General features: G+C 48.9%; 11 protein-coding genes across 11 annotated transcripts; 6 read left to right on the top strand and 5 right to left on the bottom strand.

Moving 5' to 3' along the window:
* Positions 1 to 138: 138 nt before the first annotated feature.
* Positions 139 to 884, bottom strand: N7487_006173 (DNA-directed RNA polymerase II core subunit RPB9; the record flags this gene model as incomplete). The annotated part of the gene is made up of 4 exons (XM_056873920.1): positions 139 to 183; positions 265 to 354; positions 548 to 719; positions 805 to 884. The coding sequence occupies 4 exons, from the start codon at positions 882 to 884 to the stop codon at positions 139 to 141; spliced, it is 387 nt and encodes a 128-aa protein (XP_056731640.1).
* Positions 885 to 1,733: 849 nt separating this feature from the next.
* Positions 1,734 to 2,428, top strand: pin1 (peptidylprolyl isomerase ESS1; the record flags this gene model as incomplete). The annotated part of the gene is made up of 4 exons (XM_056873919.1): positions 1,734 to 1,736; positions 1,787 to 2,187; positions 2,240 to 2,356; positions 2,419 to 2,428. 4 exons carry the CDS (start codon positions 1,734 to 1,736, stop codon positions 2,426 to 2,428), a joined length of 531 nt encoding a protein of 176 aa, XP_056731639.1.
* Positions 2,429 to 3,116: 688 nt separating this feature from the next.
* N7487_006171 (uncharacterized protein) lies at positions 3,117 to 3,845 on the top strand (the record flags this gene model as incomplete). Its single annotated transcript, XM_056873918.1, has 1 exon — positions 3,117 to 3,845. One exon carries the CDS (start codon positions 3,117 to 3,119, stop codon positions 3,843 to 3,845), a length of 729 nt encoding a protein of 242 aa, XP_056731638.1.
* Positions 3,846 to 4,718: 873 nt separating this feature from the next.
* On the top strand, positions 4,719 to 5,369 carry N7487_006170 (uncharacterized protein; the record flags this gene model as incomplete). The annotated part of the gene is made up of 1 exon (XM_056873917.1): positions 4,719 to 5,369. One exon carries the CDS (start codon positions 4,719 to 4,721, stop codon positions 5,367 to 5,369), a length of 651 nt encoding a protein of 216 aa, XP_056731637.1.
* Positions 5,370 to 5,793: 424 nt separating this feature from the next.
* Positions 5,794 to 8,615, bottom strand: N7487_006169 (uncharacterized protein; the record flags this gene model as incomplete). The annotated part of the gene is made up of 4 exons (XM_056873916.1): positions 5,794 to 5,851; positions 5,906 to 6,069; positions 6,125 to 8,236; positions 8,307 to 8,615. The coding sequence occupies 4 exons, from the start codon at positions 8,613 to 8,615 to the stop codon at positions 5,794 to 5,796; spliced, it is 2,643 nt and encodes an 880-aa protein (XP_056731636.1).
* Positions 8,616 to 8,863: 248 nt separating this feature from the next.
* On the top strand, positions 8,864 to 9,647 carry N7487_006168 (nuclear cap-binding protein subunit CBC2; the record flags this gene model as incomplete). Its single annotated transcript, XM_056873915.1, has 5 exons — positions 8,864 to 8,929; positions 9,014 to 9,117; positions 9,172 to 9,216; positions 9,269 to 9,460; positions 9,518 to 9,647. The coding sequence occupies 5 exons, from the start codon at positions 8,864 to 8,866 to the stop codon at positions 9,645 to 9,647; spliced, it is 537 nt and encodes a 178-aa protein (XP_056731635.1).
* Positions 9,648 to 9,799: 152 nt separating this feature from the next.
* On the bottom strand, positions 9,800 to 10,658 carry N7487_006167 (pyridoxal 5'-phosphate synthase glutaminase subunit PdxT; the record flags this gene model as incomplete). Its single annotated transcript, XM_056873914.1, has 2 exons — positions 9,800 to 10,370; positions 10,426 to 10,658. The coding sequence occupies 2 exons, from the start codon at positions 10,656 to 10,658 to the stop codon at positions 9,800 to 9,802; spliced, it is 804 nt and encodes a 267-aa protein (XP_056731634.1).
* A 664-nt stretch (positions 10,659 to 11,322) lies between these two features.
* N7487_006166 (4'-phosphopantetheinyl transferase family protein) lies at positions 11,323 to 12,534 on the top strand (the record flags this gene model as incomplete). The annotated part of the gene is made up of 2 exons (XM_056873913.1): positions 11,323 to 11,349; positions 11,398 to 12,534. 2 exons carry the CDS (start codon positions 11,323 to 11,325, stop codon positions 12,532 to 12,534), a joined length of 1,164 nt encoding a protein of 387 aa, XP_056731633.1.
* Positions 12,535 to 13,454: 920 nt separating this feature from the next.
* On the bottom strand, positions 13,455 to 14,389 carry N7487_006165 (1-acylglycerol-3-phosphate O-acyltransferase SLC1; the record flags this gene model as incomplete). The annotated part of the gene is made up of 2 exons (XM_056873912.1): positions 13,455 to 13,621; positions 13,678 to 14,389. The coding sequence occupies 2 exons, from the start codon at positions 14,387 to 14,389 to the stop codon at positions 13,455 to 13,457; spliced, it is 879 nt and encodes a 292-aa protein (XP_056731632.1).
* Positions 14,390 to 14,969: 580 nt separating this feature from the next.
* N7487_006164 (anaphase promoting complex subunit bimA) lies at positions 14,970 to 17,581 on the bottom strand (the record flags this gene model as incomplete). The annotated part of the gene is made up of 4 exons (XM_056873911.1): positions 14,970 to 15,041; positions 15,122 to 16,962; positions 17,014 to 17,187; positions 17,245 to 17,581. The coding sequence occupies 4 exons, from the start codon at positions 17,579 to 17,581 to the stop codon at positions 14,970 to 14,972; spliced, it is 2,424 nt and encodes an 807-aa protein (XP_056731631.1).
* Positions 17,582 to 18,344: 763 nt separating this feature from the next.
* N7487_006163 (SND2/TMEM208 family protein) lies at positions 18,345 to 18,946 on the top strand (the record flags this gene model as incomplete). Its single annotated transcript, XM_056873910.1, has 2 exons — positions 18,345 to 18,353; positions 18,440 to 18,946. The coding sequence occupies 2 exons, from the start codon at positions 18,345 to 18,347 to the stop codon at positions 18,944 to 18,946; spliced, it is 516 nt and encodes a 171-aa protein (XP_056731630.1).
* Between the last annotated feature and the right edge of the window lie 210 nt (positions 18,947 to 19,156).

Here is a 19,156-nt window from a genome sequence, read left to right as displayed (position 1 = left end):
TTCCGAAATCTCCACGCATCTCTCCGTTCCTGCTCCGAAAAATTCGCCAAACTCCTATGATATCGCAAAAAAAGAAAAGAAAAAGAAAATAAAACATTCAAGGGTATCGGAAAATGGAGACCGCATTGCAGAAAGAAATCACATGTAAACTTGACCGCATGCGCAACAGACGTAGTAGAGTTTCTGAGGAAATAGAAGCATAAGTCAGCGCATGATTCTATATTAGAGGGAGGGTCGGGGATCCATCAGAGGATTAGTTCTCACCATGCCGGTTTCGGCGGATCGTTGTTGTGATTGGAAGAAGACGGCTTCGGTTTCGCCGCAGCTTGGACAGAGCTTGTTGGCTCGTGGGAGCTGCAAATGGGGGTTAGCCTAGATGCTCATGAAGCTATTGAGCTGGGGTAGACGCCCGGGGCTCGACTTCAGGGGACTCCAGGCTGTCACCCGCAGGCGGCGCATCCTCGGGGACATCCTCGTTCGGGGCGGGCTCGCAAACAGAACAAGAAATAATATCACCGCATAGGGTACAAAAACCAGGATTACAAACCGTAGGGTCAGAGGTCACATCCTGAGTCACACCAGCAGTATCACCAACTTGGCTATGAAGGTGGTTTTGGTAGACACAGTGGGACGAAGCAGGCTCGCCGACATGGCAGGTGCGGCACGTGAACATCAATTGGTTATTGACGCGGTCCTCCTTGGGGTAGAGGAGGTTGGAGCTTTGGAAACGTTAGCGATATGCCCTCGAGTCATCAATATCCCTCAAAGGATAAACTCCACGTGGGAACTTGGACTGAAACCTACCATTCACGGCAGAACTTGAAGTGAATTTGATCTGAGGGCTTGGTGTCGCCACCAGCCGTGGAAGAAGGGCTAGCAGACATGCTGCAATGATTGGTTTCAGGATTCGGGGTAGATGTGGTGTATTGAGATCCGAGATGCAGAGTAATCTCTGAGAATATGGAGAGAGAGGCACTTGAAGATGGAAGAAGTAATCGCATATTTAACATGTCCCTCCATGGCCAGTGATAGTCGGATGAATGATATTCCGAAAGCCCGAGAACACACAAGTCACGTGGTTGGTACTGTCAGGTGAAGCTTGGAATTACCTATTTAGGCATAGTACCTAGGTACCTTGAATGCCTATAGGTCCACGGACAAATGACTCAACTCAATCCCCGCGCCCACGGGCGTTTGCAGCAACAAATTGGGAACCTCAATAAGGCATTGATTGAATTGTTAACCTAACAATTACATTGAAATTTGTCTATTGACCCTGGAAACAATGCATAACTATGTATATTATTGACATACATGTATTGTATTCATGTATTCATGTTACATACATAGCTAAATGCATGTAACTAAATAATTAAGGGTAGGTACATCCCAATCGCACCTGTATTATAATAAATTATATCTTTCCTTTATTGTGAGATCTTCCATATGTCATCTATTCAAATCTATATATGTAGATAGTTGTCATAACTACGTACATATACATATGTAGTCAACTACGGAGTAGATGGTGATCTTAAACTTGAAGAGCTAAAGCTTGGACATGTTTGTGTAGTTTGCAACTGCTCACCCCGCAGTTTCCGTTCACATACAACCGGCTTGTCACTTAGATCGTTGTACCGTTTACTTTGGCGAAATCCGTTGGAGTCATATTGTTCTGTACATTATTATTTACTCGAAAAATTATCAGAATCTTTTAGATCCGATATTGAAAAATGGTAAGATCAAACCAATTCTGAGTGTTTGCATAGCTGACCCTTTGACCTAGGCCGACACAGGTCTTCCCACCGGTTGGGAAGTTCGCCATTCCAACTCTAAGAATCTCCCATACTATTTCAACCCTTCCACAAAAGAGTCTCGCTGGGAGCCACCTGCGGAAACCGATACCGATAAACTGAAAGTCTACATGGCGCAAAACCACACCCCAGCTGCTCGCCCTGATGCCTCTGGCGAAGGCGAGGGCAAGATCCGCTGCAGCCACTTGCTCGTCAAGCATCGTGATAGTCGCCGTCCCAGCAGCTGGAGGGAGGCTGAGATTACTCGCACAAAGGAGGAGGCTATTGAGATCCTCAAGGGTCACGAACAGCGCATTAAATCCGGAGAGATCACTCTTGGTGACCTGGCAGTCGCTGAGTCCGACTGCAGCAGTGCCCGGAAGAAGGGTGATTTGTGAGTTTTTCTAAGTGATCGACATCCCAGATGCCCCACTAACAACTTGAAGGGGCTTCTTTGGCCGCGGCGAGATGCAGAAGGAGTTCGAAGATGCCGCTTTTGGCCTCCAGCCTGGTGAAGTCAGCAGCATCATCGAGACAGCGTCCGGAGTTCACCTCATTGAACGGTGAGTTTTATCCCGGAAGTGAAGTTATTTACATATGGCTAATCCTAGATCTCGGTCTCCAGTGTCCAATAATCGCATGGTCCCGCCCATGTCTTAGTCAATTCCGCTACGAAAAATTCCGATCGCCTCAATACTTGCACACGCTGGTCTCACGTTTTGGAATAATTTTCAAAAGAAATAAAATACAATGAATGAAATGCCATCTTTGTTTTCTTCTGGCTTAGAATGTCTTGTGTCTTGTCTCGGGCAGGACCAATCGAGTAGTGGAATCTGCGACAGCCTTCCACCCGCCATAGAAAGATGCTAATGTATCTTTTGATGAAGTCTCAAAATTCCCAGCTTATTTTTGAAAGAAGATTTGTATCACGGCAGGACTTGAAGCTTGTCATCTCTCTTGATTTCCAACAAACATGATGGAACTCGAGGACGTGCCTGATATAAACACATCCAAATCTAATAGGCTCTGCCTTAGGCTAACAATAACGCATCTTAGGCTTAGTACATGTACCTAGGTAGTTTCGATCGATGGAAGGTTCCAACAAAAAGGTAAACGGAGAGCCAAATAAGCCGCAAGATTACGGCCGTCGAGGTTCAAATAAGGATGTCAAAGGGAGCGTATGCGATACACTGCTCTTACAGACGAGACATCTCCCGGCTCTTCTACTCTTATTCAACCATCCTTCCTCTCACTCTTTCTTTCCCACCCACAACCTCTCTTTATTACTTCTTTCCCCCCACACTGTCTTCTCATACACCCACCATGAACAACGTCACACTTAAACTCCGCCAGAAGCGGTCCATGGCGCGCCTTCTTAATCAAGGCCGCTCGATTCTCGACTACAACTTAGACCCAAACGCCTTCATCCTCCCCCGGTGGATCCTGGTGCCCCCTGAGGTGCGGAATGCCATGCTCACCCTCCACTACAAAGCCATGGTAGCAGTCTACGGCATGAAGAGTCTCATGATCGCCCGCGACCACCGCTACTTCGAGCTATGCCCCAAAGACATGGGCCCCGCTGTCTACCAGCTCCATCAATCCTCCATGCGTCGTCTCCTGGAATGGAAAGAGGATTGGAACTTCGCCGACCCGACCCTTGCAGCCTCTGCCAAAATCCCCCGCAACACCCTGCAGTTCTGCGTTGACTCGATCGCCTACGGAAAGTTTGCCTGCGATTATACCGACAGGATTGACGTCTTTATGTCTGGTCCTTTCCAGAGCTGGCGTCAGTTTCGTACGGAAGTCGGGCACTTGGCCTTCCGTCTCATGAGCCATAGTCCCCACGACTATAACGAGTGGCGTGCCTGGTGGGAGGGCAAGTTTGCTGATGACATGTGGAAATGGGAGGTTTGCCTCGAGGGCATGATCCTTCCTACCTGGGAGGAGATTATCGATGATGTTTACCTGATGATCAATGATCGAGTTGAGGATGCCCAAGAGTTGGCCAACTCGTTCTACATTAGCAACCTGAGGGTGGATTCGACAACTTAGCTTGGCTCTAAGCATCTGTGCTTTTATTTTCAGCAATTATGGTTCAATGGATATGACAACGGTTACGATAACAATGTGGCTTGGGATTTAAGGTCTGGGTTCGGCGTTGGTACGGAGCAGCCTGATGGGAATCAGGGATTGAGATAACCGGAAGTTTTGGGTTTTATTTTTTTATCTTTTTTTAAAAACCCTATTTCCCCGAGAAATGCAACAAACTACATAACATGTAATCTACAACGGATTGTCACAGTTGAGGGCGAATGCGCTATATGAAAATAGTAGTTTGACCTAAACAAAGTATAGTGGACCAAAGTCCACAACACTTGTTTCCTAGATTTCTATTGCCTGGAATCACTATTAGAAGCCATTCAGACCATACGTACCTAATGATCTGATATCTGATTGCCCAATGAAAGAAAAAGAACATTGACTTGCCTGTCAATGGTCACGTGTGTATTTGAACCCTACATACATATCGATAGCAGCAGCCCTGGAGGAGAACAAAGAGAGCCACTTAGGTACCTTGTCACTGGTTGTTTTCTGCATAAGGAGTAAAACAAAGAAATTAGACAAAGAAAACCAGACAAAGAAACACCAGGGGAAAGACGGAGAGAGCAACTAAGCCTGAAGGAACATATGGTCTTTGTCAAAGTTGGAACTGTCTCTAGAGTTGACTTGTCAATCAAAGCTTTCTTCTATGACTATGTATAGCTCTGAATGAAATTGGCGATTGAAGTATAAGATATACGGTCTCATCTGTACACTTGACTAAACCCTCCCAAAGTACCAACCCAACGATATTCGATCTCTCCATCCCCCGAGATGTGCATGTACTGGACCTGCAAATATACCCTATGCGGCTGTATATGGGACATGGATCCATCAAAATGCCTAGACAAGCGCGACTGTTGGGGTCCAAGAATGATCACACTCGAATCTCATACAGCGACATGCGCAGACTGTTGGGCAAGAGGAGACATGCGGGTTTACGAACCACAAACATACGACGGAGCTAACAGGGACGGAGATGTTTCCAAAACGGTGACATTAGACTGTGAAAGCGATGCAGAGCGGAGTGATAATAGCTCCGACGATGACGAGGACTATTTTTCAGCTGAAGAGTTCCCATCGTCATCCGCATACCCGCGACCAGCGACCCCGCAATTATACTATGAGGTACATTTGGAGCTGTGTCCCGTATCTGAGGATAATGAGTTCGATTTGACTAGGGCTTGTGACCCGGTGGATCTTGCGTCGATGGGGAGGGACTATCGAGCAAGACGCCACAAAACGACTGCGTCCCAGTACTCATCGGATGGTACGAATTCTTTTGTTTCTTGTGAGGAGTATCTCGATGAAGAAACTCCCGATGAGGAAGATTTTGGTTCTGGGAACAACGAAGATGATGTCTACTATAACATGGTGGGTCCCACTGTTAGGCCCAAAGGCCTGATCAAAAGCTTGGAGGACAGATCGTTGTGGTTATATGGCTCAGTGCAGGAGTACTACCTAACGGAAGAATAGGAGAGATAAAGGGCGAACTGTCATATGTCGCTAAATGTATTAGATGTTAGAGACTCCCTCATTTCCCTAAAAGGTCTTTGTATGCAATTATTTATCATTCCGGATCATCCCAAGAGTAGCGTCGAATTATTGTCAAATTATTGTGTAGATCGTAACAGGATAAAGAGGTGTGGACCAATGCAAAAGAGCGGTTTTTTGAAGCTGTCAAAACCAATTAAGAGGAGGAATGTAGATATAGACCAAAACTGACACGTTATAAGAAGGTTTGATGGCTTTTAACTTTTGCCTAGATCTAGCTTAGAACAGCGTAAGGCTTAAGGTTCAAAATTCAAAAAGTGGCTCATCTCACAAGCCTCGTAGATTGATGCGTAATAACATACATGTGAAAAACTAGATCCTCCGATAACACGCAGAGCTAGACAGTTCACAAACTCGTGTTCAGTCGTTCCAAACGTGAAGTGATCGCGTCAATAACAGCGGACCTGGAAGAAGGTTAGTCATCGATGTGCTGTAGATAAACGAAAGAAGCCACTCACTCTCGCTCGACCATCCTCATCGCATCTGCAATCTTGGCCCGTTGCAGCCGTTGGGGCACTTTAGGCTGGCCCCCAGGAGAGGACGGAGTTCCAAGGTCTGGAGAAGGCATTTTGCCTGCGACAGACTTGGTTTGGGCCATAAGATCCAAAGCAAGGCGTTTAACCTAGATAATATGTGAGTATTCTAGTTGAGATGAATGCGAGAAAGACAACACTTACAGTCTCCAACCGTGAGATCAATGGTTGATCCTCCTCTTGGTCTTTGTCCTGCTGTAAGGATGCGGACAATGTCTTCACCTCCGTTATCCAAGCCTTCTCCTTTTCGCTCAGAGGGCGACCTCCAGAATTCAAGACCTTCGTGCGCAGTGCCTCATATCGTCGGTTGAGCTCATTTTGCTTGTCCTGGGCGGCTTGCAGTCTCTTGTCCAGTGCTTCTCCAGTTCGAACTCCCTCCTTGCGGTGCCCGTCTGCCCCAATCTCACTAGTGACACCCTTGACGCGCTCTGCAACATCTGCAAGCTGCTTCAATTGGTCCTGCATCTCGCCCTGCAGCCGCTCACAGCGGCGGAATAAATCCGAGGCCGCCCGCTCAAGAGCATTTGTATGAGCAGATAGCACGCGATGCGCAGTAGCCACAAGATCCAATGTCGCAGGAGACAAGCGCACTTGCTCCTTGAGCGTGTGGCGCTGCCGGTGCGGGACGTGCTTCTCGACAAAGGAATCCAGTGGAGAGTTGGCGTAGAAAATAGCGGGAACCTGATATGGGGCTCGGCTTGGGGGCAAAATAGGCAAGCCTGGCGCTGGGGCCCTGGGCTCATACAGCGATTTGTCCAGTGCCACGGACAGAGAATCTTCTGGTGTATCTATTACAGCTGCATATGGGTTAGAAGGATGGTAGGTGAGAAGCAAGTAGCCGAGGTCGAAGTCGTAGAAGACAAGAGACGTGGCAAGGTGTTCGTTCTGCACGGTAATATCGGCATCCAAAACCTGCAAAATTCTCTCCCGGTTGGTCACATTCCCGTCGCAGAGAACCTGGAGACGGAAAGCAGAACCTGCGGTGTCTTCTGCTTGCAATTCAGCCTCCAGTCTCGGTACCCAATTGGATAGAGATAGGAACACCACGTTGGTGGCAGTGGTGACAAAGAATGAGTATCGAGAATGGACATCCTTAGTGAAAGTAGGCCATGTAGCTGTTTCCTCTCCATTCTTGATTGTATCCAGTGATTCAACCAAGACCAATTCAGTCGGCTCGGAAAGAGGAGTCCGGAACGCATTCTTTCTAGCCTTTGGTAGCCATTGTCCTTCAACACCGTCGAGTTCCAGGCAGATGTGGACTCGCCCATTCCCACTAGTAAGAGAGAGGACCGTTGCTGAAAGTCTATCTTGGTCTGCGGTTTCCACGGCTAATTCTTCTTCCTCGCCCATCATGAGATCCTCGACGTTTAGACTGGCAGCAATGACAAGAAGATCACAGAGATCCAAATCATCGAGCTCATCGCCATTATCGAAGCGGAAAGGCCCTTGCAATCTTGGAATGGCGCTAGGATTGGCTGGACGAGTGAACACATCTGCGCCTTGGATTGTTTCTGATCCAGAAGGTGTATCCAGAGGCTCTTGTTCATCAAGCTCTGAAAGCCAGTCGTACTGTTGCCGGCAGGCAATCAATTCCTCCTCCGATTCCTCGGGTTCTTGTTCCAGAGCACCAAGTTTCGGGATGATCGCCGCGGAAAGAGAAGGAATGGTTGTAGAAGGGGCTTGCCACTTAGAAGGCAGGAGAGGACAAAGCGCATAGAGATCACCGGGTCTCATTGCCACCCACAGAGTCATAGGCGCCCATGCATCTTCTTTCTCATTTCCATTGCCAGCGAAACAGGCTGACGCAACCTCCATGTCAATGACATCAGCAGAGAATCCCTTGTTTTTGCCAAATCCAGAAGGTGTGAAGTCCTGGTCAGAGGAGGTCCCATCGACCAGCTTCTTCAGATCGATTGCGAGGGTCGGCTGGTCAAAAGACCAGTGATTGTTCCGGTCTAACTCCCACACACGCACCGCAGCGTCAGCTGTGATTGTAACAATACAGCCCCCTAGATTGGTGTGCAATCCCAGTGGATGCCACAGCGCGGAGACCACTGGAGCCTCAGGAATAACATGGGTTGTCGGTCCTAGCTGATATGTCTTCAGCCGGATAGAGTCGGAGTCGGAGGACGAAAGGTGCGAAGAATCGGGGAGAACGGAGATGTGAACGGTGTGTTCAGTGACGATGGCAAGGAATGCGCCGTTGGGGGAGGGGATGATCTGCTTGATCAGTCCGTACACAGGCACTGCTAAAACCTGCAGAACTGTTAGTCGCAATTCAATTCAACCCAAATTTGGTTCTCGTAGGTGTAATATATGTTCATACCCTATAGGGAGGAAGCTCAGTGTGGTCGGCTTGCTGTTCACCTTGACTAGCAGATCCCTTCTTCTGCTTAATCTCTTGTTGCCATTGGTCTTTGAGTCGGGCAAGGTTTGACCACCGAATCTCATTGTCAACAACGGCGAACACTTCATTTCCTCTCTTAGCGATCGTTCGCGTAGGTCCATTGCTTGTAGGCCTGGATCCATTTTGCAGGTCCTCCGCTGGACTTTGGGCTGAACTGCTAGACAGGAACTTTGCGCCAGGCGAGGGCCGGCACAGCCAGGCAGGCGCATAACTGTTGACCTTCGGCATTAAGGATGGTTCGTAATTTGAATTGTATAATCAGAATGTGTTAAGAGTCTCAGACCATCCTGGGGCGGTCAGAAATAGCAGACAAGTGGTGCGGGTGAAAAAAACAAAGTTGACGAAAGCAAAGTTGTTGATGCGGAGTGGAATTCTTGGGTGCCAAGATCTTTCGAAGAGCTCCGAGCTGCTTTGCTTCCCCAACTACCTTCCGTCAACCACACACTTCAAAAGTTCACCTTTCCTCTAAATTCACCATGAGTTTGCTGGCTGTAAATACAGTCGACCGATTGGATCGACCTAGCGCATACTATGTTAGCAAGGTGAGCACTCGCCCAGGACTTGCCCTTTACTAAGCTGTGTCGAAACCAGTCCAAATGGACAAGAGGCTGAACCACTGTACACAGAACAAGCGACGCAGATTCAACGATCGAGAGGAGGATGAACCCCAGCAACAGGAGAAACCTGACGACAAATTGAAGAACGCGACAACCCTCTACGTGGGAAATCTGTACGCAAACATGCAATATCCTAGACTTTAATCTCCGTTACTGACCAACTCAAGTTCCTTTTATACTACCGAGGAACAAATCCACGAACTCTTCGCCAAGTGAGAATGCGCCTTCGGTCCCCTTCGAATTATGATTAACCTCGAATTCCAGGTGCGGTGAGATCAAGCGACTTGTAATGGGCCTCGACCGGTTCAACAAAACGCCCTGCGGCTTTTGCTTCGTCGAGTATTATACCCACCAGGATGCACTGGATTGCTTGAAGTATATTGGAGGAACCAAGCTGGACGAGCGCATCATTCGTACGGACCTCGACCCTGGATTTGAGGAAGGACGGCAGTTCGGGTATGTGGTCTTCGCCAATTGCGGCTCCGGGCAAGTAATGACTGACTTTCTCTGCAGACGAGGCAAATCGGGCGGCCAGGTGCGTGATGAATACCGCGAAGAATACGATCCGGGCCGTGGTGGATATGGCCGCGCCTATGATGAGCAACGCCAGCGCGAGGAGGATGAATACGGCGCCGGAAGGTAGGTCAGGACATAATGGAAATCTACTAGCTTGGCAAAGCAATGGCGTTACTTCATGGGAGGGTGAATCCAATTAGCAGAAACAGGAAATGTCTATTCACCGAATACCCTATTTACAAATTTCTTTTTTCCCCCGCCACCTTCTAATACTGGCGATTATTGCTTTAACTTATCACGTCTCAGCACTGCTGCTTGAACTTCGCGCAACCACCAAGTGTGAATTCTTGCGTCGCCTGTCAGCTCCGGGTGGAAACTGGTGCCGAATACATTGCCCTGTCGCACTGCAACAATGTCACCAACTTCCTGGTCAGGATTGATGTCTCGTCCCTCCGTTGCGCGTTGAGCAGCCGGCCCCACTAATGTTGCTAGTACCTCGACCTGTTCTGCTGTTGCTGCTTGCGCCACTGAGTCTCGTACTTCTCTAGATGGCGCCACGACAACATCTTCCTGTTGAATCTCTTCGGTTTGAATGCCCTTGTGGTGGGGAAGAATCTTTTCGACGATAGGAGCTCGAATGAATACTGCTGGGAAGGGAGGCGCGTCTTGGCCCAAGAATGGCAGATCCAATGGGCCTTGGAAGCTTTCTGTCTGTCGACCAAAGTGGTTTCGGTTCACTCGCACATCAAGACCACCGATCAGCTCCTGCCCACCCTTCTTTGTCCTGTTGGCAGATTCAGCGAGCAAAATAAGCCCGGCGCATGTACCCCACGTTGGTTTGCGATCCACTCTATATACCCAACGTGTTAGATCGAATTGATTTTGGACTGACCAAATTCACTTACTTTACGAATTCCCGCAGTGGCTCGAGAAGATTTGACCTTGCTGCGACCAAAGACATGGTGGTACTCTCACCTCCGGGCAAGACCAGACCATCGCATGTTGCCAGTTCTTGTGGCGTCCGTACTTCAATGAATTGCCATTCTGACGACGGCACTTGCTCGGCAGCCTTTTTTAAAAGTTGCACATGTTCAAAAAATGCGCCCTGTAGAGCCAGAACTCCGACGGTAATAGCCATTGTCTCTAAAGATAGGAATTGAGGACTCCGAGCTCGGGTTCTTCTTGATATTGATGACTCGTTTCGATACACGTGATTTAAACTTTCCGGCGGGGAACTTATCGTCACATGATAGTCTCTTATCGCCATCTTTAATTCCACGCGACATCAAGAACAGCATGGGAGCCTTACGCAAGCCTATTCCTAACAGACTCTTTTGGAAGATTCATGTGCTCACTTTACTCTAAATCTAATACTAGAACCCCGACTAGATAGCCCTGGCCATCATAGGAGAGACAACCAAATTCACATAATGAAGGGGTGATAGGCCACGTCCAATGTATATATATTCTTATCCAGTAACTGTCGAAACATGATATCTTGAATAACCATAGTTATATTACATTTACTATTGCAGCCTCTCTTAGTTACACAATATTCATGGCATGATACGCAGCTTCTTCCCTCGTATGCCGGCCTATTCACGTTCTTGTTGGTACAGGCATCGATGACTCCGTATATTAGTTCCACACACCAATTATGCCTAGGTACACAGGTACGCCGCTCTGGGGCTGCCTTATCAACACGTGTTGATAGATAAGAACCCCGATAAGGAATATGGCCTCGGTGTGGGATGCGGAGCATCTTCGGTGCGAATATATACATCCGTTGTGGTAACAATGCAATGGTAGAACTCGGCGTGCCTGAACTTGTGAGTAGCCGCCGTGACTCTAGGAATGCATGCACTAACTAATATCAGACCAAAATGGCCCCCAATGAGATCAAACAGAACGACATCTCCAAGGACCAGCCCACGTTGGTCCGATGGTACATCGATGTCAGACATTGGGATGAAAAATATTCTGACCTTCCTTTTATCCAAACCTTAACTCAGTCTGATCAGACCGCCGTCAAGAAATACTATCAAACTTCGGACCAGCGCCTGTCTTTGGCCTCCCAACTGCTGAAATATTACTACGTTCACCAAGCCACTGGCACTCCTTGGAATAAGATTGAGATTCAGCGTACTCCGATACCTGAAAATCGCCCATTCTACGACTCAAGTCTTGATTTCAACGTCAGCCACCAGGCTGGTCTCACTATATTAGCGGGCACACGTGCCGCAACTGCTCACTCAATCAGTGGACCCCAAGGCTTGCCTCGTGTGGGAATTGACATTGCATGTGTCGATGAGCCCTCTCGCCGTCGCACTAATCGTCCCCCGAAGACACTTGCCGACTTAGTAACTTTCGTGGATGTCTTCAGTGATGTTCTTTCGTTCCGTGAGCTTGCGACCATCAAGAACCCATACGCGACTCTTAAATTGGCTCGTGAGCTTGGTCTCCGTAAAAGTGACCCGAGCAAAGACAACGAGGAAGTTCTCGCTGCCTACGGCATTCGGTTGTTCTACTCGATTTGGGCTCTCAAAGAGGCTTACTTGAAAATGACCGGAGACGGCCTTCTGGCCACTTGGATAAAGGATTTGGAGTTCACAAATGTTATTCCCCCCGAACCCGTTCGGAAAGTCGGATCTACTGGCGCCCCTCCCACTGTGTACTCAGTCCAAAATTGGGGCCGGCCTTACTCAGATGTCAAGATTTCCCTGCGTGGCATTGCTGTCAATTCTGTGCGCGTCCAGCTCGTCGCCTTCGAGTCCGACTACATTGTCGCTACAGCCGCCTCGGGGCCCAATATCGGAGCCGTTTCGCGGCAGATGGTCGTGAATGACAGCGATCAGCACCTGCCCGGATGTATCACAGTGCTTGATCCTGAGAAGGAACCTCAGAACGTCCGCATTGCCCCCCCTAGCTCTTCGCACAGTCGGCGACCCGGACCCCTGGTGCGCGGATTCGGAAATCAGCGACCCCTGGTTGCCCATGCAGGAGGTCGATATTGACATTGATATACGGTCTTGTGCCGAGGGCCGGTGTGAGCATTCCAGGAACGTGCCAGGTTTTTAAGACCCTCTTCCTAGGATATAACTCGGTGATCATCCCCTGAGTTACCTCCATGTTGCATCTCCTCATCTCATGTTCTTTTCTGAGCGAGTTTTTCGGCGTGATGATTTCCCTTAAACGTATTTATGCATTGCCTTGTTATGATTAACGAAAATGAAATCTCGCCTTGCATTCCAACTCTGCCCTTTGATTCTGATTACTAGGTCGTTTAATTCCAAGCGTAAACCCTTCTGTGATAATTATATTTCTTTTCAGGGACGCTAGGTGAGTGCCAGTTAGATACTTATCTTCAATATGCCCCTCAATGAATAACCAGTTTTCATGTCACTTTTCTCAACCTTTGAAGATAAAGTACAAATTGTGCGGAAAAGCACGGGTGAAGAATCCGTGCCTATTTCTATTCTATGTTCCAATGTAAACCAAACATACAGAAGTAAGAATGTCAAATATGCAACAGTAGCCGGGTCGTGTCATGCGTTTGCGCTAAGGATATATACATTTGAAATTGCAAAGAGGGAGGAGGTGAACCAAGAGTGAAAAGTGTGTCAAGAGGCAATGCCGATGTCTAGATCATTGTCATTCTCCTGAGCGGTGACGGATGGTGTCGGATAGATTCGAGGTCTGGGGCCCTCAAATTATATTTCTTGGGTCATGAACTGGAGAGCCAAAAGAATTGGGCAGGATTACACTGTAGTGAATGCCAAGGGCGGATTTCTTAAAATTGTAGGGCTCGGGCTTGCTCTCTCCGATTATGACCTTTATTTTGAATGCCCGATATTGCACTCAAACCAAGAGAGCCATATAGTAAGTGCCAATCGTGGAGCTAGGTATGTGGCGAATCACACTCTTGATTTGGCACTTAGATCTCAATGGCGCTAGAGACACCGTTGGCGCGAGCAGTATCGACTTCGTCCTTCTGCGCATGGGACATTCCTGCAAGAGTTTTGAGCATTGAATCCCGGGTCGACTGGGTCAATTTGTCCACATCCTCCGATGTCAAATCTTGAGTCGGGATAGGAGGCAAAACTATTTCAAAACTGTTAGTCATGATCTATCTCTTGGCAAGATCTAATATGACCCACCTTTAATTCTAATAGTTCCAGAGTTGAATCGCCAGGCACGAGGCGACAGAACGTGCGAATAGTTCTCCGTCACAATCGGCACAATTGGCACACCGGCCTTGACAGCGAGATGGAAAGCACCCTTCTTGAAGGGCAGCAGAGTAGGCTCATCGGAGTAACTCCGGGTGCCCTCAGCGAAAATGAAAACGCTCTGGCGGTGATCGCGCATCTCGGCAGCGGCACCATCGAAAGCCTTGAGGGCTGTCTCCCGGTTGGCACGGTCAATGAACACAGTCCGGGACAGAGACATGAACCAGCCTAGGAAAGGAATATTCCGCAGTGACTTCTTGGCAGTCACACTGCAGTATGGTGGGAAGACACAGCCCAGCATCAACACGTCGAGCTCAGTCTGGTGGTTACCAAGGAAGACGGCCGGACGTGTGGAGAGGTATTCTGCGCCTTCGATAACCTCGAACCTGACGCCGGTTGTGAACCGCATCAGCCACTTAAAGCTGCGACCTGCTGCCCATTGGGACACACGGCCGTATCCAACTAGCCGCAGACAGATCGAGACAACCACGCCGTACGCGGCACTAACGAGGAGACAGCCATATGAGGCGAGACAACGGGCAGCGAAAGCGGCGCGAGGCACTTTTTGACCGATTGCGAAGAGGGATACGGTTACCACCACGAAGGAGCTAACACCCGAAACAATATAAGAGCCGAAAGACATGATGACGGTTGTTAGGCGAGTCAATAAGAGCTGCGTAAATACAGTCAGAGGACGGAAATTACGTTTCTTGCGACTAGACGTACTTTTGTTCAGCGCTATGTGGGCAACACCCAGCCCAAGACTGCAATATGGCAAAGGAATCAGAGAAGAAAAGAAGAATAGAAGATCAAATCCAAAACTGAGCCATGCATGGGCTTGTGGGGAAGGGCAAATCGGAGTAGAAACGTTGAATCGTTTTTCTGCCCCGAGGCCGACTTACCGCCTGGCATATGCATATGACGATGTCACAAGGGCGCTTTGCGGGGATATGCGTAGTGTAGAATCAAGTATATTTTAAGAATTCGGCCAATAATGAGAATCACTTTCCTCAAAGAATAATGGAATTATGCATGCACCATCCTCATGATGCATTCCCAGGGAAAATCGTTCAACTAATGTACAGAACACCATCATATGCCAGATGTCTAAACCTGGAAAAGAAAACTCCACAGTGATGCTGTGCAAAGAGGCCCTCAAACGCCGAGTTCATAAAAGAGGGCCCCCGTGGGAACCCAATGGAAAGACCTGGGACATCACAGGCCTACGCTATGTCCTCATCCTCCATATCGTCGTCGTCCAACGACTCCATTGCGTCCTTGATGTATTGTGCAGCCTGTGTGGGATCACAGTCAGAAAGAACTTAGAAAGGTAGAAAGGGGAGAGAAATTTGGAGAAATATACTCCAAGACATACCTTTGGGTCCAAGTTCAAGGCCGCCGTGAAATGCTTGATAGCATTAGCCTTGTCGTGGAGCATTTTGTACAGCTTTCCAAGAAGGTAGTGCACGTTTGCCTCATCCGGCGCCATATCCTTCAGGACCTTCAATTCCGCCAAAGCAAACTTGTATTCGCGCAGCTTCATCAGTACGCGCGCCTTGCGGAACTTGGCTAATACCGAGTTGGGGGCTAGTGAGGAGGCTCGACCGTAGTGAACTAGGGCATCCTGGGGATTGTTCATCTTCTCCAATACCAGACCAATGCAGCAAATGAGCACCGCGTTTGTCGGGTTGATGCTGGCTGCATTACGGAAATGCTGCTCAGCGAAGTCAAGTTTGCCCATCTTGTCATACACCGTTCCCAATCCGTACCAAGCATTGTAATGTCGATTATCCGCATTGATGCCGTGGCGATAGGCCTCCAACGCCTTGTCGTATTCTTCGTTGGCAACGTATTCATGTCCCTGTAGCGTGAAAGCATATGCAAATTCAGGATCGATCATGGTCGCACGCTTGAAGCACTTGAGTGCTTGATCGTGATCTCGTTGGTGAGAGAAAGAGTTGCCAATAGCACACCATGCCTGAGGGGATAGGCGATCAGCTTCTAGTAGCTGATGGGCCAAGTAGGCCAGTTCTACATCACTTTTCAGATGCCACAAGACGGTTGAGTAGATCTCCATATCCTCGATGCGAGAGGGCGCTAATTTTTGAACCCTGGAAAAGTACTTGGCAGCTTCCGTGTAGCTTGCTTGTTCGAAATACGTCCGTCCAAGTTGAGACAAAACCCAAGGGGTTTCACGCTGCCCTTGGGAGAGAGAATTGAACGAGCTGATGGCGTCCGCGCACCTGTAACGGCTCAATGAGAAATATCCAGATGCAAGTTTATTGAAAAGACCCAAAAGCCAATCCAAGGCTTCAAGCTCTTTTGTTTTTTCAGCATTTTTGGGCAATGGGGGGATGGGGTGGGATTGTGACAAGCCTGTCCGATTATCTTTGCCATCATTGTCGGGTGTCTCCATGGGTTTTCGGTTGCCACTCACGACACGGCCAACAGTGGGCACACCTCCTACCCGTCCTTTTGTAGGTCCTCCCCTCAACTTCTTCATCTCGCGGCCATCCCTACCAGTAAGCGTGCTATTTGAAAGCTTGCTGGTTGTAGGTTTGATTTGGTTGAAGAGGCGAACACTTCGGCGCTGGGGTGCACCTGGTTCAGTCGGTTGTGACGAAGGAACGGGATGGGCGACTTGCCCAGAGACTGTGCGCTTGCGGTCGCCGAATCTCGATACGAGAGATGGGTCTCTTTCTACCGGAGCAGTCGGCTGAGTTTCTGGCTCGGTTCGTGTTTTGTGTCGAGGTCTGATGCCTGTTGGTCGCATTCGCGGCGGAGGCTGCCCGGTATGGTCAAGGCTCATAGTTTGGATTGTCCGCGTCTTTCGAGCAGGGGCCAAGGGTGCTTCCCATCCAGCTTCTGGATCAGTGACACCGTTCGCAATGCGGAAATCGTCAGAGCCACTGCTCTGTGCGCCTGGGGTCTCCATTCCATCGTGGAAAACCGGCTGTGCCATAGCAGCAAAATTGACAGAGCTCCCATTCAACTTTTCCCAAAGAGCAGAGCTCCCAAATGTGGTATCAGTCTCGCCACGGGAGGCAGAGACCATAAAAGGGTCGGATTCGGGGTTACCAGGAGGTTGCATGGGGAAGTTTCCTTCTTCGTAAGTCATGTTGTCTGGTGCGGTAGCTATTTCCTCTGGTGATGAAGATATAATTGCAAGCAGTTCTGGGCTGAGCTGAAAGATATTCGGGACTCGAATATTAACACCTGATATTACATTAGAAAAACCCCGCCCCAAGAGAAGAAATAAGCACATACCTGTTTCGCAAAGCCCCAGGAATGCATCCCACATGAAGGGGTTCAGTTTCAGTGCCTCCACGTAGCAGTCAACTGCTTTGGTCAAATCTTTATGTGCGTGCCAGAGTTTCCCCTGCAAAGAATAAACAGCTGCAGCATCAGGCAGATGTTGTCGCTGAGTTTCACTATGTTTGTCTGTAATGCGGTTAACGTCTGAGCCCAGAGTTGAACGAAAAGTTTGCCGGCGCTTACTCCAGTGGTTCTTGGAGGCCCAGAGGGGTTTGCTGCGCTCCAGAGCCGTCACACCATCCAAGTATTTCCCCAAGTCCAAACAAGCCTGAGCAAAGACATAGGCACATCCAGCATGCAGACCGCGCGAGCCCGAAGCTTGACTGCATTCGAATGCCGCCTTCACTTCTCCGTTATGTAGATGGCAAAGGGCGAGTAAATATTGGGCCTCGAATGATCGCGGTTCATAGGCGTGGAGGCGCGAAGCGAGGAAGAGCGCATTGCGGATTAGGTTATTGTCGAGTTGGTAATAGATGAGGTGCCTTAGCTGGCTGGCAACATGCCCGGTGGACAAGGCCATGGTGAGGGGTCGGCAATACGGTATGCGACAGCACAAGGCAAGGCGGGGATTATGTGGTGATTATTGAAAGTCGAGATAATAATGCGATTGGCAGAGTCGGTTCCTCAGCGTTACTGTAACATCAATGTCCGGCGCCTTTGTAATGTTCTCCAAGACGCGGGGAGGAAACAACGACGCGATCGAGTGGGTTGTTGCAGCGCGAGTGAATGGTCCCATCAACAACCGCAAGGCATGGAAAGCAGCAAGTCCGATGCCTTTGTTGAATTTGTCTAGATGCAGGAGCTATCGACTGCTCTCGGTACGCAGGTGTGGAAGAGGAATGTAAACCCAAGCCGGAAATGGTAAGCGGATGAAGGATAGAAAGAAGTGAAAAGGGATTCCTCTGGTTACGTCATCTGCAGACGCAGGATGAGTCTCTCAGAGTGCCAGGAACATTTCCAAAGAAGCGGAGGACTGCAAGATGTGCTCAAGACGGGATGAACATCGGCCGTTCTTTCTGTTATTTTGGTCTGAAGCGGCCTTTGTCATTTCTGCCGTTTTTGTAGGGCGGTCAGTGTAGTGGAGGGCAACAATCTCCCAATGTGCTATAGCTGTCATATGCAGGTCCCCTCTCTTGTTCTTCTCTCCGCTCAGCCTCGAATTCCGGTCGTTTGCTTGCCATTTGAAAGGGTAAAAGCTCGGTCAATTCATTCGGGTTATCTTGAATTTGGAAAGGATCCTCTTTGGCATCAGATTGCAGATCACTTAGTGATCGCTTTCAATCATGGCTCAGGTATGTGGAGAGGGCGCTTCCTTGTTGCAACTGAACTTCAGATTAGCTTTGATGATTGTGTGGGAAATTTCCTGACTGTGTCACAGAAAGCTGCCAAATCCCTGGCGACCCGCAATGGCGCCGTCCTCAGCCGTACCCACCTCATCTCTGCTGCATTGCACCTGCTCTTCCTTCTGCTGCACTTTGTCTTCCATCGGCCACGTTCACTGAAGCCATACTTCTTCCTGGCTGTTCCGACCCTTGCAATTGAATACTATTTGGACCGAATGGGTCGGCCCCGCTATCATGAAGATGGTTCCCTGCGCTCCGCCGGTGAGGATCTTAACGCAACTGGCCTGACGGAGTATATGTGGGACGTACTTTACTGGACCCAGGGATGCATTGTCGCTGTCTGCCTCTTCAATGACCGGGCTTGGTGGCTGTGGATTGTGATCCCATTATACTCCGTGTACGCTGCTTACACCACAATCATGGGTGTGAAGAAGGGATTTGCTGGAATGGGTGGTGGTAATGCCGGTCAGGAAGGCGATGCCCCAAAGAGCAAGACACAGATGAAGAAAGAAAAGAGAGGCTCCACTGTGAAGTATAGGTGATTTTGTCGGAGTGTGGGAGATATGTATAAAAATGAGTTGATGTAGAATGGGAGCTCTAGTGTTATTGTTATCTTTACTAGTTGCCTTCTTGAACACCCTTTTCGTTCTATGTCCTTATATATTAGAGCAAGTAACTTTTATAATACCCTCCCCCCTAAGTTCCAAGCTTTGCCTAAGTGTTATTTGATATACCGTGGGTGATAGCTACGG

The sequence above is a fragment of the Penicillium crustosum genome, assembly GCF_028827405.1.
Source record: "Penicillium crustosum strain IBT 35664 chromosome Unknown utg000002l_segment0_segment0, whole genome shotgun sequence".
NCBI lineage: Eukaryota > Fungi > Ascomycota > Eurotiomycetes > Eurotiales > Aspergillaceae > Penicillium > Penicillium crustosum.
Note: the sequence above shows the minus strand (reverse complement) of the source record. Positions and strands in the feature narration are given on the sequence as shown.